This window comes from Ascochyta rabiei, chromosome 4, assembly GCF_004011695.2.
Source record: "Ascochyta rabiei chromosome 4, complete sequence".
Taxonomy (NCBI): domain Eukaryota; kingdom Fungi; phylum Ascomycota; class Dothideomycetes; order Pleosporales; family Didymellaceae; genus Ascochyta; species Ascochyta rabiei.
Window position 1 is genome coordinate 648,820 of NC_082408.1, and position 18,568 is coordinate 667,387.

An 18,568-nucleotide genomic window follows, 5' to 3' on the forward strand; every position below is an offset into this window, starting at 1 on the left:
TGACGGAGTTGTTGGACACACTGCGGTTTTTTCACGATACCATCGAGAGGGAACATGAACGGGGTGCTTGCTTCGCCGATGACCGGCTCCCAGGGGGGTGTAGCGGTGCCGCCGGGTTGGAAGGCTGAGTGGAGTGCGCAGTATACGAGATAGTAAGTTAGTTTTTCACTGTGTGCAGCTTTGCGAGGCGACGGCATTGTACGTGGCTTATTTTACGAATCGCAGTTTCTATGTTAATCTCAGTACGAATCAAAGTACGTGGGTTTTGCCCTCGGCATCTTCGCAACAACTGCCGCAGTCGGTTCAGAGGAAACCTGTGCCGAATCAGGGTTCTCAATCACAGACTTCGGTGTCGCGTGGAAGTTATACTGGCCCTCAGCCGCAGAATTTCGGAGGGTACTTTGCAGCGCCCCCGGCGCAGTTTCAGCCGGGTTATGGACAGAATTGCATGGTTCAGCAGCAGCAGCAACAACAACAACAGTCGCCATATCAACAGCCGTACACACCACATCTTGTTCAACAGCAGCCACACGTTCCCGCACCACCTTCAGGAATGCAGCAGTTCTCGCCTCCCCCGACTCCAGGTTCTTACCAAGAACAACAGCGCAACTTTACGCCTCCAAATCCATCGCCAGCAACACTAAACCCGCAATATCCCCAGCAGCAGCAGAACTTTGGGCAACCCTTCAAGCCAGAAATGTACAACCCTGGACAATCCAATGTCCCTACTCCTCCTCTTGACAGTCAACAGACGAACTACATGGCACCACAGAACGATACGAACGTGTACCATGCTCCTCCACCACCGCCGCAATCTCAAGCTCCTTATAATCCTCAACATCAACAACAAAAACAGCTGCAGCAGAACTACTACCCCAATAACGCGCAGCCGCAACAACAAATACAAGCCCAGCAGTCCAAGCGTAGCTCAAGTCTCGGCTCAAGTCTTATGGGCGGGAGCATGATGACCAAGATGTCTTCCAAATTGACACAGTTCCAGAAACCTGCCCAACCAACACCTTCTGCAACCCACACGACTTCTAGATTCGGCACACCGGCGACTGCACAAACTGACGGTAAGCACGCCTCAAACAGCAGCGACTGGAAGAAATGGGGGAAACGCGCCGCGATAGGCGTGGCTGCCGTGGGCGCCCTGGCTCTCGGTGTTGATGCAATGGATGGGGGCATCTTCGATGGGGCGGCTACTGCTGGGGGTGGCGACTTTGGTGGAGGTGGAGACTTTAGCGGAGGCGACTGGGCTGTAGGAGATGCGCAGACAAGTCTGGATGCTAGTGCTGCGCAGGCGGCCATGGAGCAGCAAGGTCAGGAGAATGCGTTGATGCTGCTTGATCCCCCGGGAACGACTTGTAAGTTCTTTTTTTTCTATTAATTTCGTGATGTGGTGAGACTGGTGTTGTGCTGTTCGAGTGAGTGCTAATTTGTTGCTAGACACCGTGGTGGACAGCAACAGCCTAATCTGAGGTTCTGAGTAGGATTAGCACGCGAACGATACGTGGTGCTGCGACAACTGGTAGCGGTCGGCGATAAGTCAACGATATCAAGCAGACCGATTTGGAGAGCAAGAGTTAGTTGTGGAACGGGGTCAATATCCATTTTGTTTTCGGAGTAAGACAATCAAGAACAGCTCTACTTTCTCCCCGCCATGAGTTTGAGAGTGCCTACGAACAAGAGCCTTGCTGGTCTAACGACCGCAGGCGTAAGTATCAGATTTATATGCCTTGTGCCCTTGGACGTGAAAGAAAAACCTGGCGGATCAAAAAGAGTTGTGTCGTGGGCGAGAGACGGAAGCCTCATCAAGAAAGCCCGCTAGTGTCAAAAGATGCTAGCTCTGCTTACCTCATAATTCTTCCGCACCTTCTGCTCTCGCAGGCCCGCCACCTCCATGCGCAGCCCATCTATAAACGTCATGGTTCAGGCGCCGTGCTAGACAAATTTGGAACTATCGCCGAATGTGTTGGAGCTTTTACGTCTTTTGGGCTGTTAATTGCATCTCTGCGTCTTTGCGTTTCTTCTTTTGCTTGTGACGGATGAGCCGCTTCATCCGAAATCACATCTCTGAAGGACGATCTTGATCCTTACGATGCCGGCTCCTACTCCTTCCGAGGGCAGCACCCGTAATTTGACAGACACCGGTGAGTGTATTGTTCTGGCGCCCTATGACTTCCCACGAGGCTGATCCCAAAAATGTAGTTAGTTCGGGCAGAATTTCAAAGAATCCAAAAGCTTGTGAGGGTACGCTCATCATAAGTCTCAGAGAAAACCCATGTAACCCATCACAGAATGTCGCCGTAGAAAGCAGAAATGCGATGGGAAAACTCCGTGTAGCCTCTGCACTAAGCGGGATAGTCACTGCTCTTACCGATCCTATATCCGGCAACGGGCTACGCGTGCGTCTTCAACAAAACACCATGAAACGATGATGTCAAGCTTCTCCAGCACAGTAAACGGTCCACGAGACTTACCAACACGAACATGTGACAATGATCGCTCATCAGATGGCCTACCTCGTTCCCTGCCGCCTCGTCTAAACATCTTCAACAACATACGTGCGACACAAGACACACCGCGCGGTAGGATCGAATTGTTCTATGGGGCGTCATCGCCATTCTCTGTATTGCCGCATCTCGATGCACACGTTCCGATGCAGGGATCTCCTGTTGTTTATTTGGATACCGTTGCTGAGGAGATTCAGAACGGCAACCGGAGTATCCGAAGCTACAACTACCAGAACATTGTTTTTGATCATTTGCCTAGCCCTGATACGCATCTAGATGGACTCGGAAGCACCAGTTATGCTTCTGCAAAGATAGCGTTGCGTAACTTTCTGGTGACAGCATGTCCTCGACTGCCTTTCCTGGATCCAGGGATTCTCTGCGCCAATTTCGAGAGTATGTATTCTAGGAACACTGGTGTCACCCTGTTTGCCGCCGAAAAAGCTCTTGTTATCACAGCACTAGGCCTAGGTGCGCTGCCACTCATTGAACTCTCATACAGGCAGCTTTTTATTGAACAAGCTCGTGCAGAAGCGGTGACTATGTTGTATGACATCAACATGAAGACAGTACAGGTAACCCTCATGATGGCACTATTTGAGTTTCAAGCTGGAAGCCCAAACATTTGCTATCTACACCTTGGAAGCGCTATTCGCAAAGCCTTCGCCGCCGGAGTACACCGTACTGATACCCACGAAGCGAAGCAAACAATGTGGGCATTGTACTGCAACGAAAGCATGGTTTCCTTCACACTGGGCAAGCAGCCTGGTTTAGCCGAGAAACACATCACTCTTCCGCGGGCAGATGATGCGTCTCATTCGGCTCATTTGGTTCGGCTATGCACTATTGTTCGCTCTGCTTATCGGATATATCATCTTGATGACACGGTAGTAGCGGATTTGACTGCTGCTAGATCCGTGCACCAACAACTCTGCGATTTCTCTGCCCTGATCAAGAAGAACACTCGACTCGAGATTGGTGGGCAAATATATGCTCTAGCAGGAGAGGATCTAACGTGGCATATTGCCATCTCATACGGCAAGCCGACTCAACTTTCGTGTCCGCCAATCAACTGACAACACTCCAGTGTACTACGTCACAAAGCTACTTCTGTTCAGACCTTTCCTCTTGCTATGTTTGGAGCTGAAGCGACGCGGAGTAAATGACGTTCTCAGAGAACGCAATGGCGGCGTCGAGATGGTGGAGCTGCATGAAGCTGCTGAGCACTCCATGCAAGCAGCAAGAGACATCGTCGACTTCTGTGACTCTTTGTTTTCTCTGGACATTGGAATTGAGGTGCCTAGTCTGACTGCTGCCACCTGTGATTCAAGCTTTAGTCTAACAAGAGCAGGGCCTTTACAACCATGCTTTCTACCTTGAGAGTGCCTGTTTCGTTCTTGGTCTCGCCGCCGTATACAACGCCGCCCACGGTCCATCTGATTATCTTGAGAAAGTCCAGACCGGTCTGCGTTTACTTCGACGCCTGGGATCGCGGGAGCCAGTCCGAAGCACTAGCGCAGCAGTCGAGCAGATGATTAACAGGATCTACGCATTACCAGAAAGATCTGGACCGCTTGTTAGAGAAACCATCAGTGGTGATCAACTGCCGACTGCTACAGCCAACCCGTCACATGATGCAGACCAGTCGGCGAACTCTATTGCAGCTCTCTCAACCACCCATCCTGAGCAGGAGGTCTTTGCTCCTGTTGGCTGGAACGATGATATATTACTAGACGACTTGTGGTCAATGATGGATTGGAATGTTGGGTTTCCATCGATGGATCTGACGTCAACTCCAGGGCTGTAAAACCACCATCTCGCTGCCAAGTGCATCCTGTCAAAACCTGTTTCTCAGAGATTTGTACACTCTATTCAGATGGGACGTATGAACAAGTGAATAAGAGAGGCAAATGTAGAGTTTCGATTAGCACAGTAGCCTACACGAAGGGCTCTAGAAATATCACACCGGTCGAGTTTTGACTCAGTACGTCCCTCACCGAAGCCATATCCCCTCAAGCCAACGCAGTTGCTGTGCAAGCCATGGTTCATCTTCTTTTACCAGCTCCACATCAAGTCATGCTCCTCTCCTTCTTTTACAGCCTACTCTCTTCTCTGACAGCTGTTCCCATTACCTCCTCAATCTTTTGCGAAAACCCCTCACAGTCTTGGAGCTTGACACTCGTATCACTACCTCCATGTAAGATCAAGCTTGGGGGGAAGCTTCTTCTCTCACTCACCCTATCAATCGGATGCAGTCCCTTCTCTGTTCTAGACGATAAACCCCAATGATGCTGATTGGCCGAAAACGCATAGCAGAGCCCTGCCCTAGCAGGTGGAATTGCGCCATACATAACACTACCTTCTGCCACCTGCCCAAGATGTTCATCAATTGTTTCCTTGCTGAGCGCAGCTAAGCCACGGCCCTTCAACCACTTCTTACTCTTACACCACTTCTCCACCATTGGGTACTCCAGAAACAGCGCCTTGATCCTGCCCTCTAGTAGCTCGAACACAGAGTGTAGTGCGCTCCAGCCGCCCGGATTATCACCACCAACCATCAGTTTATCCAGATCGATGTCCACACCGGGTGCTACGCTCCGTACAAAATCTGCGAGGTGTTGCTCGATCCACGTCCACAGATCCCTGATGTCTTCGAGGATATCGGCGCCTGGGTGCTCTGGTAAAAGGAAGTAGTTTGACAGCACTAATGATGGAGGATGTGCGGTGTGTCGAAGAGACTAGGTAGTTGGCAGTCCAGGATACAGTGCATCGCCGGTTATCAGACTGCCACCATGGAATTTGACATGCACGGGTCGCTCGCTGGCTTGGATGCCCCTTGGAAATGGTCTAAAGATCAGTTCTTGGATGGTATCTTGCTTCCTTTGTATGTCTTGTTGTTGACACTATCAGCAACGGACTCAAGGTGTGAAACAAAGGCATGACACGTATTCAGGTGAGTAGCTTTTCTCTTGACCACCAGCTCAAATATCACAATGGCCAGTCATAGTCATTATAAAGGTCTTGGAGCATACCACCTTCTCAAGAAGGAGATTTCAGTCAGTGCTCCGTGTGCGTAGCTGACACACTGGAGGTCAGGCGTCCAATGCGATACAAAGAAGACGACTGGGTTTGTCAGCACGTGGTATTATTGCTGACAAAGCTTTGCTGTTGGCCTGAGCATGGCGATTCGACAAATACCTGGGTTCACAGTAGTTTTTCAACTAAAGTTTCTAGTTTTCCAACGTTCCAGCGAACAACCCAGGACTGCAGACTGTGTGCGATCTAATCCAGCTCATCACCATGTTGCACAGCACGAAGAAGCTGTTCATACGCAACACGCACTACCATGTATTTCAGGGTTCTGAAACACAAGGCGGCGGTTCCTGAAGATCACAAGCGCGGATGTACAGGAGGTTGTGGGCTCGAAGACAACTTATCTGGTTCCCACTGTACGAAGATTCCTGTTGCTTTGTCCTCATAGGGGAAGTATAGCCGCATCAAGCGCTCTCAAGTTGCAGAATAAGTGGGATACAGCAGCTGCCAGTCCTAATCCTAACAACAAAGGCTAGATAGAATAGAAGTTTTGAGCGAATCTAAGCCAATTGTCTGGTGTAGGCAGAGACCATTTAGTATTCTGTTGGTCTAGAAGCTACCAGGACTGCCGCAAATTTGCTGTGGACATCTCCTAAAAAGGGAGAGATTGCGCATTCGTGTCCCACAGTTAAGGAAACAAGAAAGGACCCCACCTGCGGAGCGGGGATTAGCGCCGAAACCCCGGTGTCTCCGGTGCCTACGTTTACCGAGGATAGAACTCCGATAAACATGAAGGGAACTCACAGCAAGTGCTGTAAGGACCGACTGCACCGACAAGCCGATGGAGACCTCGATACCTACCTCTAACGAGCCTGCCGAAAGCCCTGTCAATGCGCGCCCGAAAAGATCCAGGACAGGTTGTTTGACTTGCAGAAACCGTCGACGAAAGTGTAAGTATTTGCCGCCGTTGTCTGTTGCACATGAATTGTAACCGCATGTAGGCGACGAAAGAAAACCGATCTGTCAGAACTGCATGTCGAAAGGACTTGAGTGCCGATATGCGGCTGCGTTCCAGATTCTCGGGAAACACAATTTTACGCCAGAGGTCAAGACTGATGTGAAGTATGCCATTGTTCGTGTAAGTAGGCTCTCCTCACGCGCCTTCAGTGTGTGGTGTTTGTATATGTTACAATATATGGCTTACGAGACCGGATCGCCTATGTGATGAGTCTCGGTGGCCCGAAGCTATCCACAAGTCCCTCTGTGCAAGTCAAGTCGGGGTTTACACACACTCTCTCTGAGGTGTTTTGGTAATCGACCATGTTTGTGCTCGAGTAGATACGGGAATTAATTCTGAATTCTCGCCATGTGCTAATGTTTTTAGTTTGCTGGAGACAATAGCGATGATGGCAAAGCGCCGGCCTCGAAGAAGACATGCCAACCAGTAACGACAACTGATGATCAGCATTGTCGATTGTCGACGCAAACAGACTCCACCACTACACATTCGCAGGCAGCAACCGACCCATTTGACACCACTAAACATACCGTTTCGAGCCATTCGCCATCACCGAATAGCTACGAGTTTGCAGTGCATGGTTTGTTGGCACTTGGTTCTACCTTCGAAGAACCAGGGGCGAACGCTCTACCAGCATTACCAGCATCCGGAGTTGGTGAGGAGCAGTCAGTTTCGACGTATGACTTTGCTAGTGACGATAATCTGAGCCCAGCCTTGGATGGCAGCATTATGCAAAAACGACCAGGAATACATCGGAAAGGAACCGAACAGATTTCGGTACGGAGCTTTGGTACGATTGGCCATAGCACGCCTGGTACATCTTCACGTTTCGAGAATTTTGAGGGCCTTGGACGCTTGACTCAGGCTTATGAAGCTTCGAATTCCAATGCGTCGATCCCAGCAGAAACTCTCACTATGAGTACGGCGATAGCCGCTCCTAGCCTGGAGCTTTTAACGTTCTTTAGGTACAACGTTGCGCCTTGGTTGGATATCTGTGACAGTGAGCAACAATTTGGTGTGAGTTTGTTGATAAAATCGGCGCAGGTGCCGTGTTTGCGCACCGCCATCATGCATTTGGCCGCAGCTTCGTCAAGTATGGCGTGGGCATCGGGAGAAATGAGAGTCGGCAGATCCACATCAGACAGGAGCAGGAGCATTGATATTGCGTCAGATATTGCCGTAGAGACAGTCGTAGACGTGTTCAACGTTTTGGCTGATGCAACACCCAATCTCGCCGCGTTCTGGCTTAGAGATGACAGAGGAAAAACTCGAACACGTTTGCTGGAGAGGCTGCTGCTGGGACTCGGCCTTTCTGATCTTAGCACCTGCGCCTACTGGTTGTTGGTCAGAATAGGTAAGGAACCTCTATCCAAGCTCCCAGATATACCATCCCGTTGACTTTTGTACAGAGCTGAGCTGCGCACTGATGGAACGCAACAACCGCATTCCTCTCCCGTTCCTGACCGGACAATATAATCAAGTCAGAACCAATGACCCGAGAGCGCAGTGCGCATACGATACTATCGCTTTGTGTGTGGATGCTGCCATGTTCACTCAGGGTGATGATGACCAGTGGCTTCAACAACGTCACGGAACCAATCGCGTAGAGGTATGGAAGGCGTTGGTTCAAGGCTTTGCTAACTGGTACATGCATCGACCGCAGGCGTTCCAGCCGATCGTCGAGTTGTACCCAAAAGACGGTATGCTGGCCGATGACGACTATCCGACGATTCTTTTCACCAGTGGAGCGGCGCTTCTTGCAAATCAACTATACCACACAGGCATGCTTCTTTTACTGCAGAACAAGCCTCGATTTGCTGAGAATCGGAGCCAGAACTCTCCGTCAATGTCAACATTGTGGCACGCACACCGCATCTGTGGTATTGCGATACAGAACGACAGACCGGGCTGGTGGGATCCTTGTCTTATCGCATCGCTGGTCGTCGCTGGTCGTACGGCAACACACGCGAGCCAACACAACGTGATAGTCAGCGCGCTTCAATCCGTTCAGCAGTTGACTGGCTGGATCATCGACCCATACATGGATCAGTTGAGGAGTGAGTGGCAGCTGGCTGACAGTTGGGGATAAGTGTTCACTGCATCATCTTGCAGGACTTGATTCGGCTCTTGCCAAAGTTGCAACATCCAGCAACATCTCGTTCGTAACTCAGCAAAACTCAGGTTAGCAGCCAGATTCTGTCACACTGCGCCGCGGATCTTGTAGCCCCATGTACTTTCCAAGTCGCGAATGCGCCAAGTCGCAGTCCAGCCAGTAAGGATCTCAATGCGTCGAATGGTCTTGACAACCAGGGCCTGCTCTGAAGAATGGCTCAGAAAGCGCCCTGCAATCCAGAGTGGCTGTATGGCGTTGTTCAAACAGCCTTCGTGCGGATTTGCCAGACTAATTCCACATATGCGCTTCACGTGCCACATGATGGACGTCGTGGGTGTCTGAGGCAACGAGGCTTTTTGTCTTGGATTGGCGTTGAGCAGTAAGACACATGAGGTGTGATAGAGCTGGTTTGACGATATTGCGGCCCAATGGGCGAAGAATATGTGCGGAAACGGTGTCGTGTTGCTGCTTTCGACGGCTTGCATCTCAGGCGGACGATGGAGTGACCAATTAGCTAGTTGATCCCACAGTCGAGACCAGCGTGCCAGGAACTGTTGCGCATCACACCCATTCTCGGCACCCAGCTCTGTGTGTTTGTTGCGATCAGAGATCAGTTCGCAGGTCTTAGCACAGAGGTAGACTGCGTAGTTGGCGTACATGTCTGGGACCGTCGAGCTACGAAAGAGCGCATCCGCGTCTTCGTCCGTCATGTCATGTGGCAGCCATGCTGAAGGTCTAAGTAGCGTATTTTCTGTGCCGTCAGAGATAAGGGCTCCGCAGACATCTAATCAGGTCAGCGACCCGTTGCAAATTGCCATAGAAGTACTCACCCATACGTGCATAGCACCAAAAAACGGCCTGCAGAACATCACTGCTGAAGCCGTTGACACCGAAAGCCTCAAACACCGCTGCGCAGCCCTCCAGATGACGGCGCCAGTCTTGCGCACTAGCCGAGAACATCTCAAGGCAGCACAAGATTACACAAGCTGCAATCACATGGACATCTCGTGCCTGCAGCAAGGGTGTCAGTAGTCGGATGGCCTCTTGATACAACTCGAGGCTATCGAATGACGACTGGATCTTGTCCTTCCGCTCAAGCTGACGGGCTCCGATTGCGAGAATAGCATACAGTAGAGGTGGCGATTCTTTTGCGAGAGCTGGCAACTGTACTCCAAATGTCCGCTGGCTATCGAACATATCAAGCTAAATGATGATCAACCAAGTTCTATCAATCGGAGACAGTATGAAACAGCGAAGGTAAGACTCACCCAAGGAGCTACTTGTGATATGTAGTTCTTCAAATACTGAATACGTCCTCCATTGGCCAGGACATGCTTGAAATTCACTCCACCAGTCATGTCATCACCATGCACGGGCGATCCCACTCTGGTAGGCGCAGCAGAGCGTGCAGTATCGAACATAAGCGAACGTAGCGCTTCCTGTGAGGCCAGATAGTCTGGGTCATGAGCAAACTCGTCGAATGGCCAGCTTGAGGCGGTGGCTGGCGACAAGAACGGATCTGTGTTTTCGTAGCCATAGCCTATGCCATGCACTTCGCTGGCTGGGGAGAAAACGTTGCCGCCATTACGGGCATCCGCCACCGAGCTCCCCTCATCAACCCGACGTCGTTTGGTCATCGGCTCATCAGTCATCATTTTTGGGTCAGGGAATCATTGACGTTGGTCAGGCCGTTCAGATTCGGAGAATATAGTGAGGAAAGAGCAGGGGTAAGCTCGACTCGGTGGAAGTTTGGGGAGATTACTAGTGCCTAATTGGAAATAGCGCTGGGTGACACGGACCTCACGTTCAACGCAACACGTTACAACAATCATCAAAAACTCACTATATTATACTGCAAAATGCTACAAGTTCATGTATCTGAATGACAATCCGAGTGGTCGCTCACAAGTCTACAAATTCCCCGCACAGAAGCGGATCGTCGCGTACCTGTTGTAGGTATCCCTCCACCTTCTTCACCAGCGCCGGAGTATCGAAACCGAAGTACTTGTACGCTGCCTTTCCTGGCAAGCTGTGGCCGAAGCGTTTCACGCAAGCTGCAGCATCAGCGTATCTTTCCCAGCCATTCGGGGCGAAAGGCTCGATGACGACAGCAGGGATGCCACGATGCCTACGCAATGTATCGCGCTTATATTCTATGGGCTGGGAGTCGAACAGACGTTGGCATGGGAAGCTGAGAACCCGTGCTTTGATGTTTTTTGCCTTCAGTTCTTTTGCTGTGTCGAGAGCATGGCTCAGCTCAGCACCCACGCCAATCAGCGTCACGTCTGCATCGTCAACTTCTTCGATGACGTAGGCGCCCTTAGCTACCAGGTCACGCCTTGTCTGCGAAATCTGTGGCAGCGTGTGCCTTGATGTCGAGATGATTGTCGGTGTGTTCTTGGCCTCAATGGCTGTGATCCACGCACCAGCAGTCTCCTCGCTGTCTGCAGGCCGAATATACAGCAGATTTGGCATCGCTCGGTAAAGGTTGGCCAGCTCAATAGGCTGATGGGTTGGGCCGTCCTCACCCATACCAATCGAGTCGTGTGTGGCCGCGTGTATTACTTGCAAGTGCTGCAGAGCGCCCATTCGAACCGCTGGTGCTGCATATAAATAAAACATGAAGAAAGACGAAGTGGTTGGGATGAACGTGTTGGGAGCGAATGCAGCCAGTCCGTTAGAGATCGCACACATGGCATGTTCACGTATACCATAGTGGATGTAACGGCCGCTGTAGTTGCCGGTGATACCGCAGTTTGTCTTCAAGTCGGGCTGCTTGTTGTCAGTGATCACTGATCATGTTCAAGGCCGCAGATACTTACATGTTGGAAGTCAACTTTGTCCTTCCAGATCATGTTGACCGAAGGAGACAGATCGGCAGTGCCGACCATGAAGGTTTTGACCTTCTCCGCAATCGGGTTAAAGACCAAACCAGAAGACTTCCTCGTAGCTGTGGGTTGAGCAGGGAACGAGCTGGGGATCAAGTCCTTCCAGTCTTCCGGGAGGCGGCCTTCCACTCGACTCCGGAATTCTGCACCAAGTTCGGGATACTTGGCTTCATACTCCTGCAGCTTCTTCTCCCAGGACTCGACCAACTCCTGGCCCCTCGAAGGAATGTCTGCGAAGAATTCGCGAACTGTGTTGCTGATTACAAAGTGTTCTTCGGGGTTGAAGTTATACAGCTTCTTCATATTGGCAACGTCAGCAGCACCGAAAGCGGCTCCATGAGCAACGGCATCGCCAGCTACGGCGCTGCCAATTCCAATAACAGTACGCACGTTGATGAAGGTTGGTTTATCGGTCGATGCTCGAGCTTTGTTGAGCGCGCCCACGATGCCTTCAATGTCAAAACAACCATCCTCAATGTCGATCACATCCCACCCGCATGCGCGCATCTTTGCATTGACATCCTCGGTGTTTGTGAGATCAACACTCCCGTCGCAAGTGACCTGGTTGTTATCGTATATGATGGTCAGGTTGCTTAACTTGAGATGTCCAGCAAAGGAAATGGCCTCCAGCGCTACTCCTTCCTGCAGACATGCGTCACCAATCATACACCATGTGTGGTTCGAGACGATGTCGAAGTCTGGCTTGTTGTAGGTCGCCTGCAAATTCTTGGTAGCCATGGCCAGTCCAACAGCGTTTGCAACACCTTGTCCGAGAGGGCCTGTTGTCACTTCGATGCCCTCGTGCTCAATCTCTGGGTGGCCGGGGCACAACGCATCGACGCGGTCCGAGTGGTATGACTTCAGCTGGTCCAAGGTCATACCCTTGTATCCTGTGAGATGAAGGAACGAGTACTGAAACAAGCAGGTATGCCCTGTCTTTGGTCAGCGGTGTCAAGAAGATAGGCCCGGAATGAAGAAAGAGCTCACCGTTCGACAGAACGAAACGATCGCGGTTGAAATAAGTTGGTGTGTGCGGCGCATAGCGCATGACATACTTCCAGAGGGACACTCCTATCGCGGCCATACCAATTGCACCCCTATCTGCATATCAGTAGCCTGCGTGTAAGAGATGTTCATATACGTACCCTGGATGACCACCATTGAATTGCTGACACAAATCTGCGATCAGCAGTCGAAAGGACTTCAAAACATGGTCCTGTTCGTCCGACAAGTTTCGCACTACCGCCTGCTCAACCTTCTCTTCTTTTTTCAATCCTTCGACTACACTCTGGCCGTAGTCCGTTGCGTCATTAGCCTTGGTCATATCTTGCGCGAGATGCATGGTTCTGGATGTGTTGCTGGCGCGAGGTGCTTTGAGATTTCCAAAGGACAGCGCGACGTAAATCTTTTCAGGTCGGCTTGCAATAACACTTCGACATCATGCTAATAGCTACCTAAGACGAATGCTACGGGCTGCCTTTTTGGGTGTTCCCGACTTGATGGGGTTGGGGACTGCCATGCACTCCTATTGGACAGTGATGCTTTTGAGCACCGAAAGCAGTAAATGTAGGCACTGGTTGCTCTCCACGGTCAAAATAGCCCTCGACCCCACCAAATCTGGCCTCCGCCACTATGCTAACTCGGCTATACAACCATGCGTGTAACCTTCTCGACATGCGTGATCACATTTCTATTCATGCGCTAATCAAGTCGTCTCTGCTTGAGTTCAACATTCGGACGTTTTCTCTTTCTTTTACATGCGAAAGAATATCGACGTAAACAGTAGACATCATGGCGCCCTCAGTAATCACCAGCTTCCCCTCAAGAGACGCATTACCTGCTGAGTCTTCGTCACAGAACACCAACGGCACATCCGAAAAAAAGACGCTGTCTATGCCACTACTAAACCCTTCATTACAGGTCACCGCAGACCACAATCTCAAGCAAGAGGATGCGCCAGTGTATGCGCCAAGTCACGGGGAAGTCCTACTGCACATCAAGGCTACAGGCGTTTGCGGGTTTGTCTTCAGATGGGCTGTCACTGCACCTGTCATTGACATCTCACAGGTCCGACATACATTTTTGGAAAACAGGGAGAATCGGGTCGCTTGTTGTCGAAGGCGATTGCATCCTGGGCCACGAGGCAGCCGGAGTTGTCTTACAATGCGGTGAAGGCGTGAAGAGCCTGAAGCCTGGTAGGTCGCATTGTGAATTTAAGGGCAATCAGCTAACGATGATTCTCAGGAGATCGTGTGGCCGTCGAACCTGGCGTTCCCTGCGGCGATTGCTTCTTATGTCTGGACGGTCGCTACAACCTTTGCGAAGATGTTCAATTTGCAGGTGTTTACCCCTACCACGGCACGATTCAGCGGTACAAGACACATCCTGCGAAATGGTGTCACAAATTGCCGGACAACGTCAGCTATGCGGAAGGTGCACTGCTAGAGCCGCTGTCGGTCGTCATGCATGGCGTCAAGTCAGCCGGTTTGACGCTCGGTCGTGGTGCTGTAGTATGTGGGGCTGGGCCCATCGGCCTCATCGCGCTCGCAGCAGCAAGAGCAAGTGGTGCGCATCCTATTGTCATCACAGACCTCGACCCGAAGCGATTGGCGTTTGCAAAGAAGTTTGTTCCTTCGGCTCTCACCTACCATGTCGACCGAAATTTGGATGCAGAGAGCAATTCTAGAAATATCAGGACTCTATTCAACTATGAGCACGCTGGCGAGTACGGCGCACCAGAGGTAGTGCTCGAGTGCACAGGTGTTGAAAGCAGTGTGGTTACTGCAGCATACACAGTGCGAAGAGGCGGGACAGTCATGGTCATTGGTGTAGGCAAGGAGATCATGAACAACCTTCCGTTTATGCATATCTCACTTGCAGAGGTAAGCACATGCTGTTCATTTTGGAAGACATTCACAGTACTAAAACTATCCTAGATCGACCTCAAGTTTATTAACCGGTATCGCGACACGTGGCCAGCCGGCCTACAGTGTATAGCTGGGGGCATCGTCGACTTGAAGCCGCTTGTCAGTCATACATATCCATTGGAAAAAGCATTGGACGCATTGCACGCATGTGCCGATCTGAGCAACGGAAGCATCAAGGTGCAAATCATCGATGAAGTAGACGATGTGTTGTGAACTACGATGAATCAAAAATTACTTTGCCACCTCATCGCCAAGTCGCATCGCCACATTTGTACGGTCGTGCTGTTAATGCGTTTGAGATGATTATAGGACTACATGCTTTTGCACCGGACCGAAGTCACCCCCCAACCGATTGCAACGTACCTGTAGTAAGCGAAATGCCGTCACATCGCGATACGCATGCTGTTGTGTTGGAAGGCTGATGGTAACGGCTCCAGATTTTGGCTCTCGGTAGACTCCCTGCGGCCTACCGTAGTGGTTCTTGGCGGCTGGCCTCATCGCTCCTTCTCCTGTAACACCCGCTCTTGTCCAAACATGAATCCTGCGCATCCTTCAACAGCTGTTTAGCCACACGGACGTGACAATGAGCATGCAAGCCATATGTGTCGAGGGCCTCTTGATGAGATTAAAGCTGTCGAGCTACCTTCCGAGCCGCTTTAGAGCTAGCGTCGGCTCCGACAAGTCATAGCACCTTCGGTGCTCGATGCGACGCGATGTTGGACAAGGGTTCCAGCCGGAACTTTTGTAATCCTTCGCTACGCCGCTACGTCAAGCGCTGATCGTTGTCCAAGGGTTCTCACAATTGAGACCTCTCTACAGGCGCCGTATGCTGAATCGTCTATGAATTAGCCCGCAGCTTCACTGGAGCGCAGAACAGATTCGAGAACCGAATGGACGATTCGTTCCCTTCCGACTTTGTTCAGGAGTTCCTGTGCACGCTTGTCAACGATCAGAGCACCACGGAATGCGGAGCGCCCCACCTCCACAGCTTCTATCCACTTTTGTGCCCACATTTGGCGAACGCAAGTGACCGACTAGATAAAGCTTGGCTTTCATGCAGCTCGGAGGTTCTTATATAGCCTTGCAGCTGCCCACTTACCGTCGCGTGTTTTGCTCCTGTGTTCCTTTTGACGAATCCATGTCGTCTCTGTCGGCCCAGGTCTAATCTAACATTTGAGACATCAGAACATCCAAACCCAAGACAAACCTGTAACTGACACCTCGCCAACATGGAAACACCTGCGCGAGCCGAAGTCGCCCACAATAAGCTGCTCACGAACATCAAAGAAGAGCAAACTTCCTCAGACGAGTCGCAAGTCAAGTCTAAAGCAAAAAGCCGACGGGCATCTGTAGCATGCACTTCTTGCCGTGACCGCCGCATTCGAGTATGTTCGTTTCGACCGTGCACAACACCGCTCGCTGACTCGTTTACAGTGTGTTGTACCCACCGGCAAGACATCATGCCTACAATGTGAACGAGGGAGTGCAACTTGCACAATCAAGGACGATGATGAGCGACGGAGGTGAACATATCCACATCTGTCGTCTACTCATAATTGACCGTATGCCAGACCAATCTCACGGGCATACGTACACTCGCTCGTCGAACGGATAGCACTGCTCGAAGGGCTGCTGAAAGACCAAGATTTACCAGTTCCACCTGCAGATCATCCACCGGAAACTCGGCATCGATCTCGTAATAGTAGAGAAAACCCCTCGAGTAGTATTGCATCTCAATCGTCAGCTTTGAGTCTGAAGGGTTCACCCTCGAGCAGTGAAACGACTTCGTCGCCGTGCAGCTCCACCCTGAAGAATATGGGTGATTACCGCATCTCGAACAAACGAACATCAGTTCCACACAACATCAGCAATGAGTTCGGGCGCTCGAGCAAAAAAACCAGGAAGGATAGCTTGGTGTTACCGACAGGTGTCAAGGTGGATTTGTTCATCAATGACCCGGCCAACCCCACTGTACTATCAAATGAGCTCAATGCATTTGCGCAGACGCCACCTTCCATGCAAACATTTTTTTGGCCGAAGACAGATGACTACACCAGTGGTAGGACCACGTTGTATTCAGGGATACAATCCAATGACGACTGTACTGTGAACAATGCGTGGGACGGAGATGCAGATGAACTTCACGGTTACACACATCACCTCACAGACATTGAGTACCGGGAAGCTATCCGTCTGGACCCCAGGCATGAGACTATCAGAAAAATGAGATGTGGACCTACCAATATAGACTTCATGCCTTTTGGCAAGGGCGATTGGTCTCCATAATCACAAAATACATGTTAAGGGCGCCTATGGTGACACGTGGATTATTCCAGATGTTGAGGGCCACTTTAGACACTACGGAATGTTCCTATAATATAAACCTTCCGCTAGGGCTTGGACTTGGTGCAAGTTTATTGTTCGCATTTCATCGGTTCTTAACTGGTCCGGTGATTCGTTTAGATGAGACCAAAGCTCAAGAAGATCAAAATGTGAACCTGTCCCTGTCTGCTGGGCATACAATCAGCCAGGTCAAAAGACTTGTCGCATTGCTGGTCAGCGTGCCTCTCACTTCTGCATCACCCTGAACACAATCACAGAATTTACCACCTTAGTCCATGGATGCACCTCAATCAGCGTCTCCAACCCAATGCTCTCCATAGCGCCCGAGATTTCAAGAATCTACATCAGGTCAGCGTGCCCATTCAATTGATGTGCATGTAACACAGAAGTAACTCACCGGATACAGCACACTTCGCAAACCCTTTGCACTCCTCGCCACAACCAGCGCACCGGGCCTCAGCTTTCTCGCTATGCTCTCCAAAATCGACAATTTCGACTGTGTATCCATACCCACAAGTGCAGCCAGGAAAACAACGTCAAATTCATCCCATTTCGTGTTCTCTGTGCCCACATTGTCTTCGAGACTGATATCAGTACACGCGAAGCTCATCCTCTCCGTGTTCCCCAGCTGTTCGCACAGTCTCTGGCTGATCTGCAGCGCCGAGATATCGCGATCGATGTTGTGCACGTGTGCGGAGGGATAGATGTCCAGTATACAGAGCGACGTCAGAGGTAGGGGTCCGGAGCCAATGAAGGCGAATTTCTGGGGTGACGTGCTGGAGGGAGGGAGGAAAGCGGAAAGAGTGGAGCATTCGATCTGTGAAAGGTCGAGATAATTCTGGTAGTACGGGAAAGTGTTGAGGAGGTCGTTCGTGGCAGTCGCTGTGGCTGAGGAGTAAGCAAAAACACCTCAAGGGTGTGCTGGTGGCTCAAATGCAGTGATGGTCGCTCTGTGTAAGTAGCGATGTGTAGTGGACGTACCCTTTGATTGCTTCGACTCTTCGATGATGTTTCTTGCCCAGAAACGTTCTAGTTCTCCTTCGGCTGTCGCACAGAGCGATTGTAGTTGCTCGCACAACGTATGTATGTTCTCGATGCCGAAAAAGTAGGTGATGAACTCATGGCTGTACGGCACAATGCATAAATTGACAAGGCGAGTCAGAAGTGGGTTGATAGTCGTCCCCGGTGAGAGATCTGGAAGTTTGGACAGGGTGTGGTAGATGTCATGAATCTCTGAGGCCAACGTTTGCGCAGAAGTTGCTGTTATAGTTGGTGTCCTGGGTGGTGTTTGGAGAGTCGAACTTGTGGTCGTGTGCTCTCTGGACTCTCGATTCTCACTCTTCAAAACGTTACCCATCTTGTATGCCGTTAAAGGTTGAGTCTGCTGTCATCAAGGAACAAGATGGAAAAGAAGGTAAGATTCCAGACCTGAAGGTGAAAGAGAACATTCAAGAGAATCCCCGCACCATCATGCTGAAGAGTTTTATACGCACGCGCATATGCGGAGAACGCCGGTCGTGGGCGAAGTGAGGCTTGCTACTGCAACTTTTCATTAAAGACTACAATGGCATACGCAGCAGACATCTGGTTGGCTGCGGCATCCCTGAGTACCGTGATGGGCCCCCACGTCCATCACGCAAAACTCTGACGAACGGGAGCTACCCTTGGATAAATGTAACCAGGAAGGTGATAAAGCAATTCTGTGTGCATCAGGGCGACGATCTTGATATGGT

General features: G+C 50.8%; 7 protein-coding genes across 8 annotated transcripts, besides 2 other annotated features; 4 read left to right on the forward strand and 3 right to left on the reverse strand.

Annotated features, from left to right (window-relative positions):
• Positions 1-54: 54 nt before the first annotated feature.
• Positions 55-1,390, forward strand: EKO05_0002637 (WW domain-containing protein wwm1; the record flags this gene model as incomplete). The annotated part of the gene is made up of 2 exons (XM_038938145.2): positions 55-152; positions 226-1,390. The coding sequence occupies 2 exons, from the start codon at positions 55-57 to the stop codon at positions 1,388-1,390; spliced, it is 1,263 nt and encodes a 420-aa protein (XP_038801231.2).
• Positions 455-497: a tandem repeat.
• Positions 836-907: a tandem repeat.
• A 711-nt stretch (positions 1,391-2,101) lies between the features above and the next one.
• On the forward strand, positions 2,102-4,320 carry EKO05_0002638 (uncharacterized protein; the record flags this gene model as incomplete). Of its 2 annotated transcripts, XM_059635954.1 has the most annotated exons (5): positions 2,102-2,153; positions 2,212-2,253; positions 2,301-3,551; positions 3,601-3,809; positions 3,865-4,320. In XM_059635954.1, the coding sequence occupies 5 exons, from the start codon at positions 2,102-2,104 to the stop codon at positions 4,318-4,320; spliced, it is 2,010 nt and encodes a 669-aa protein (XP_059491937.1). The 2 variants fall into 2 exon arrangements, with proteins under 2 accessions (XP_059491937.1, XP_059491936.1); XM_059635953.1 differs by having other exon boundaries at positions 2,301-4,320.
• A 2,067-nt stretch (positions 4,321-6,387) lies between these two features.
• EKO05_0002639 (uncharacterized protein) lies at positions 6,388-8,653 on the forward strand (the record flags this gene model as incomplete). The annotated part of the gene is made up of 4 exons (XM_038937740.2): positions 6,388-6,496; positions 6,548-6,684; positions 6,931-7,918; positions 7,974-8,653. 4 exons carry the CDS (start codon positions 6,388-6,390, stop codon positions 8,651-8,653), a joined length of 1,914 nt encoding a protein of 637 aa, XP_038801233.2.
• Positions 8,654-8,763: 110 nt separating this feature from the next.
• On the reverse strand, positions 8,764-10,332 carry EKO05_0002640 (uncharacterized protein; the record flags this gene model as incomplete). The annotated part of the gene is made up of 3 exons (XM_038937794.1): positions 8,764-9,461; positions 9,508-9,880; positions 9,946-10,332. 3 exons carry the CDS (start codon positions 10,330-10,332, stop codon positions 8,764-8,766), a joined length of 1,458 nt encoding a protein of 485 aa, XP_038801234.1.
• A 247-nt stretch (positions 10,333-10,579) lies between these two features.
• EKO05_0002641 (Formaldehyde transketolase) lies at positions 10,580-12,907 on the reverse strand (the record flags this gene model as incomplete). Its single annotated transcript, XM_038937667.1, has 4 exons — positions 10,580-11,449; positions 11,500-12,497; positions 12,553-12,662; positions 12,711-12,907. The coding sequence occupies 4 exons, from the start codon at positions 12,905-12,907 to the stop codon at positions 10,580-10,582; spliced, it is 2,175 nt and encodes a 724-aa protein (XP_038801235.1).
• A 449-nt stretch (positions 12,908-13,356) lies between these two features.
• EKO05_0002642 (L-iditol 2-dehydrogenase) lies at positions 13,357-14,705 on the forward strand (the record flags this gene model as incomplete). The annotated part of the gene is made up of 5 exons (XM_059635955.1): positions 13,357-13,368; positions 13,423-13,583; positions 13,633-13,760; positions 13,810-14,447; positions 14,502-14,705. 5 exons carry the CDS (start codon positions 13,357-13,359, stop codon positions 14,703-14,705), a joined length of 1,143 nt encoding a protein of 380 aa, XP_059491938.1.
• A 2,355-nt stretch (positions 14,706-17,060) lies between these two features.
• Positions 17,061-18,192, reverse strand: EKO05_0002643 (Nicotianamine synthase; the record flags this gene model as incomplete). Its single annotated transcript, XM_038938028.2, has 3 exons — positions 17,061-17,174; positions 17,233-17,717; positions 17,817-18,192. The coding sequence occupies 3 exons, from the start codon at positions 18,190-18,192 to the stop codon at positions 17,061-17,063; spliced, it is 975 nt and encodes a 324-aa protein (XP_038801238.2).
• Between the last annotated feature and the right edge of the window lie 376 nt (positions 18,193-18,568).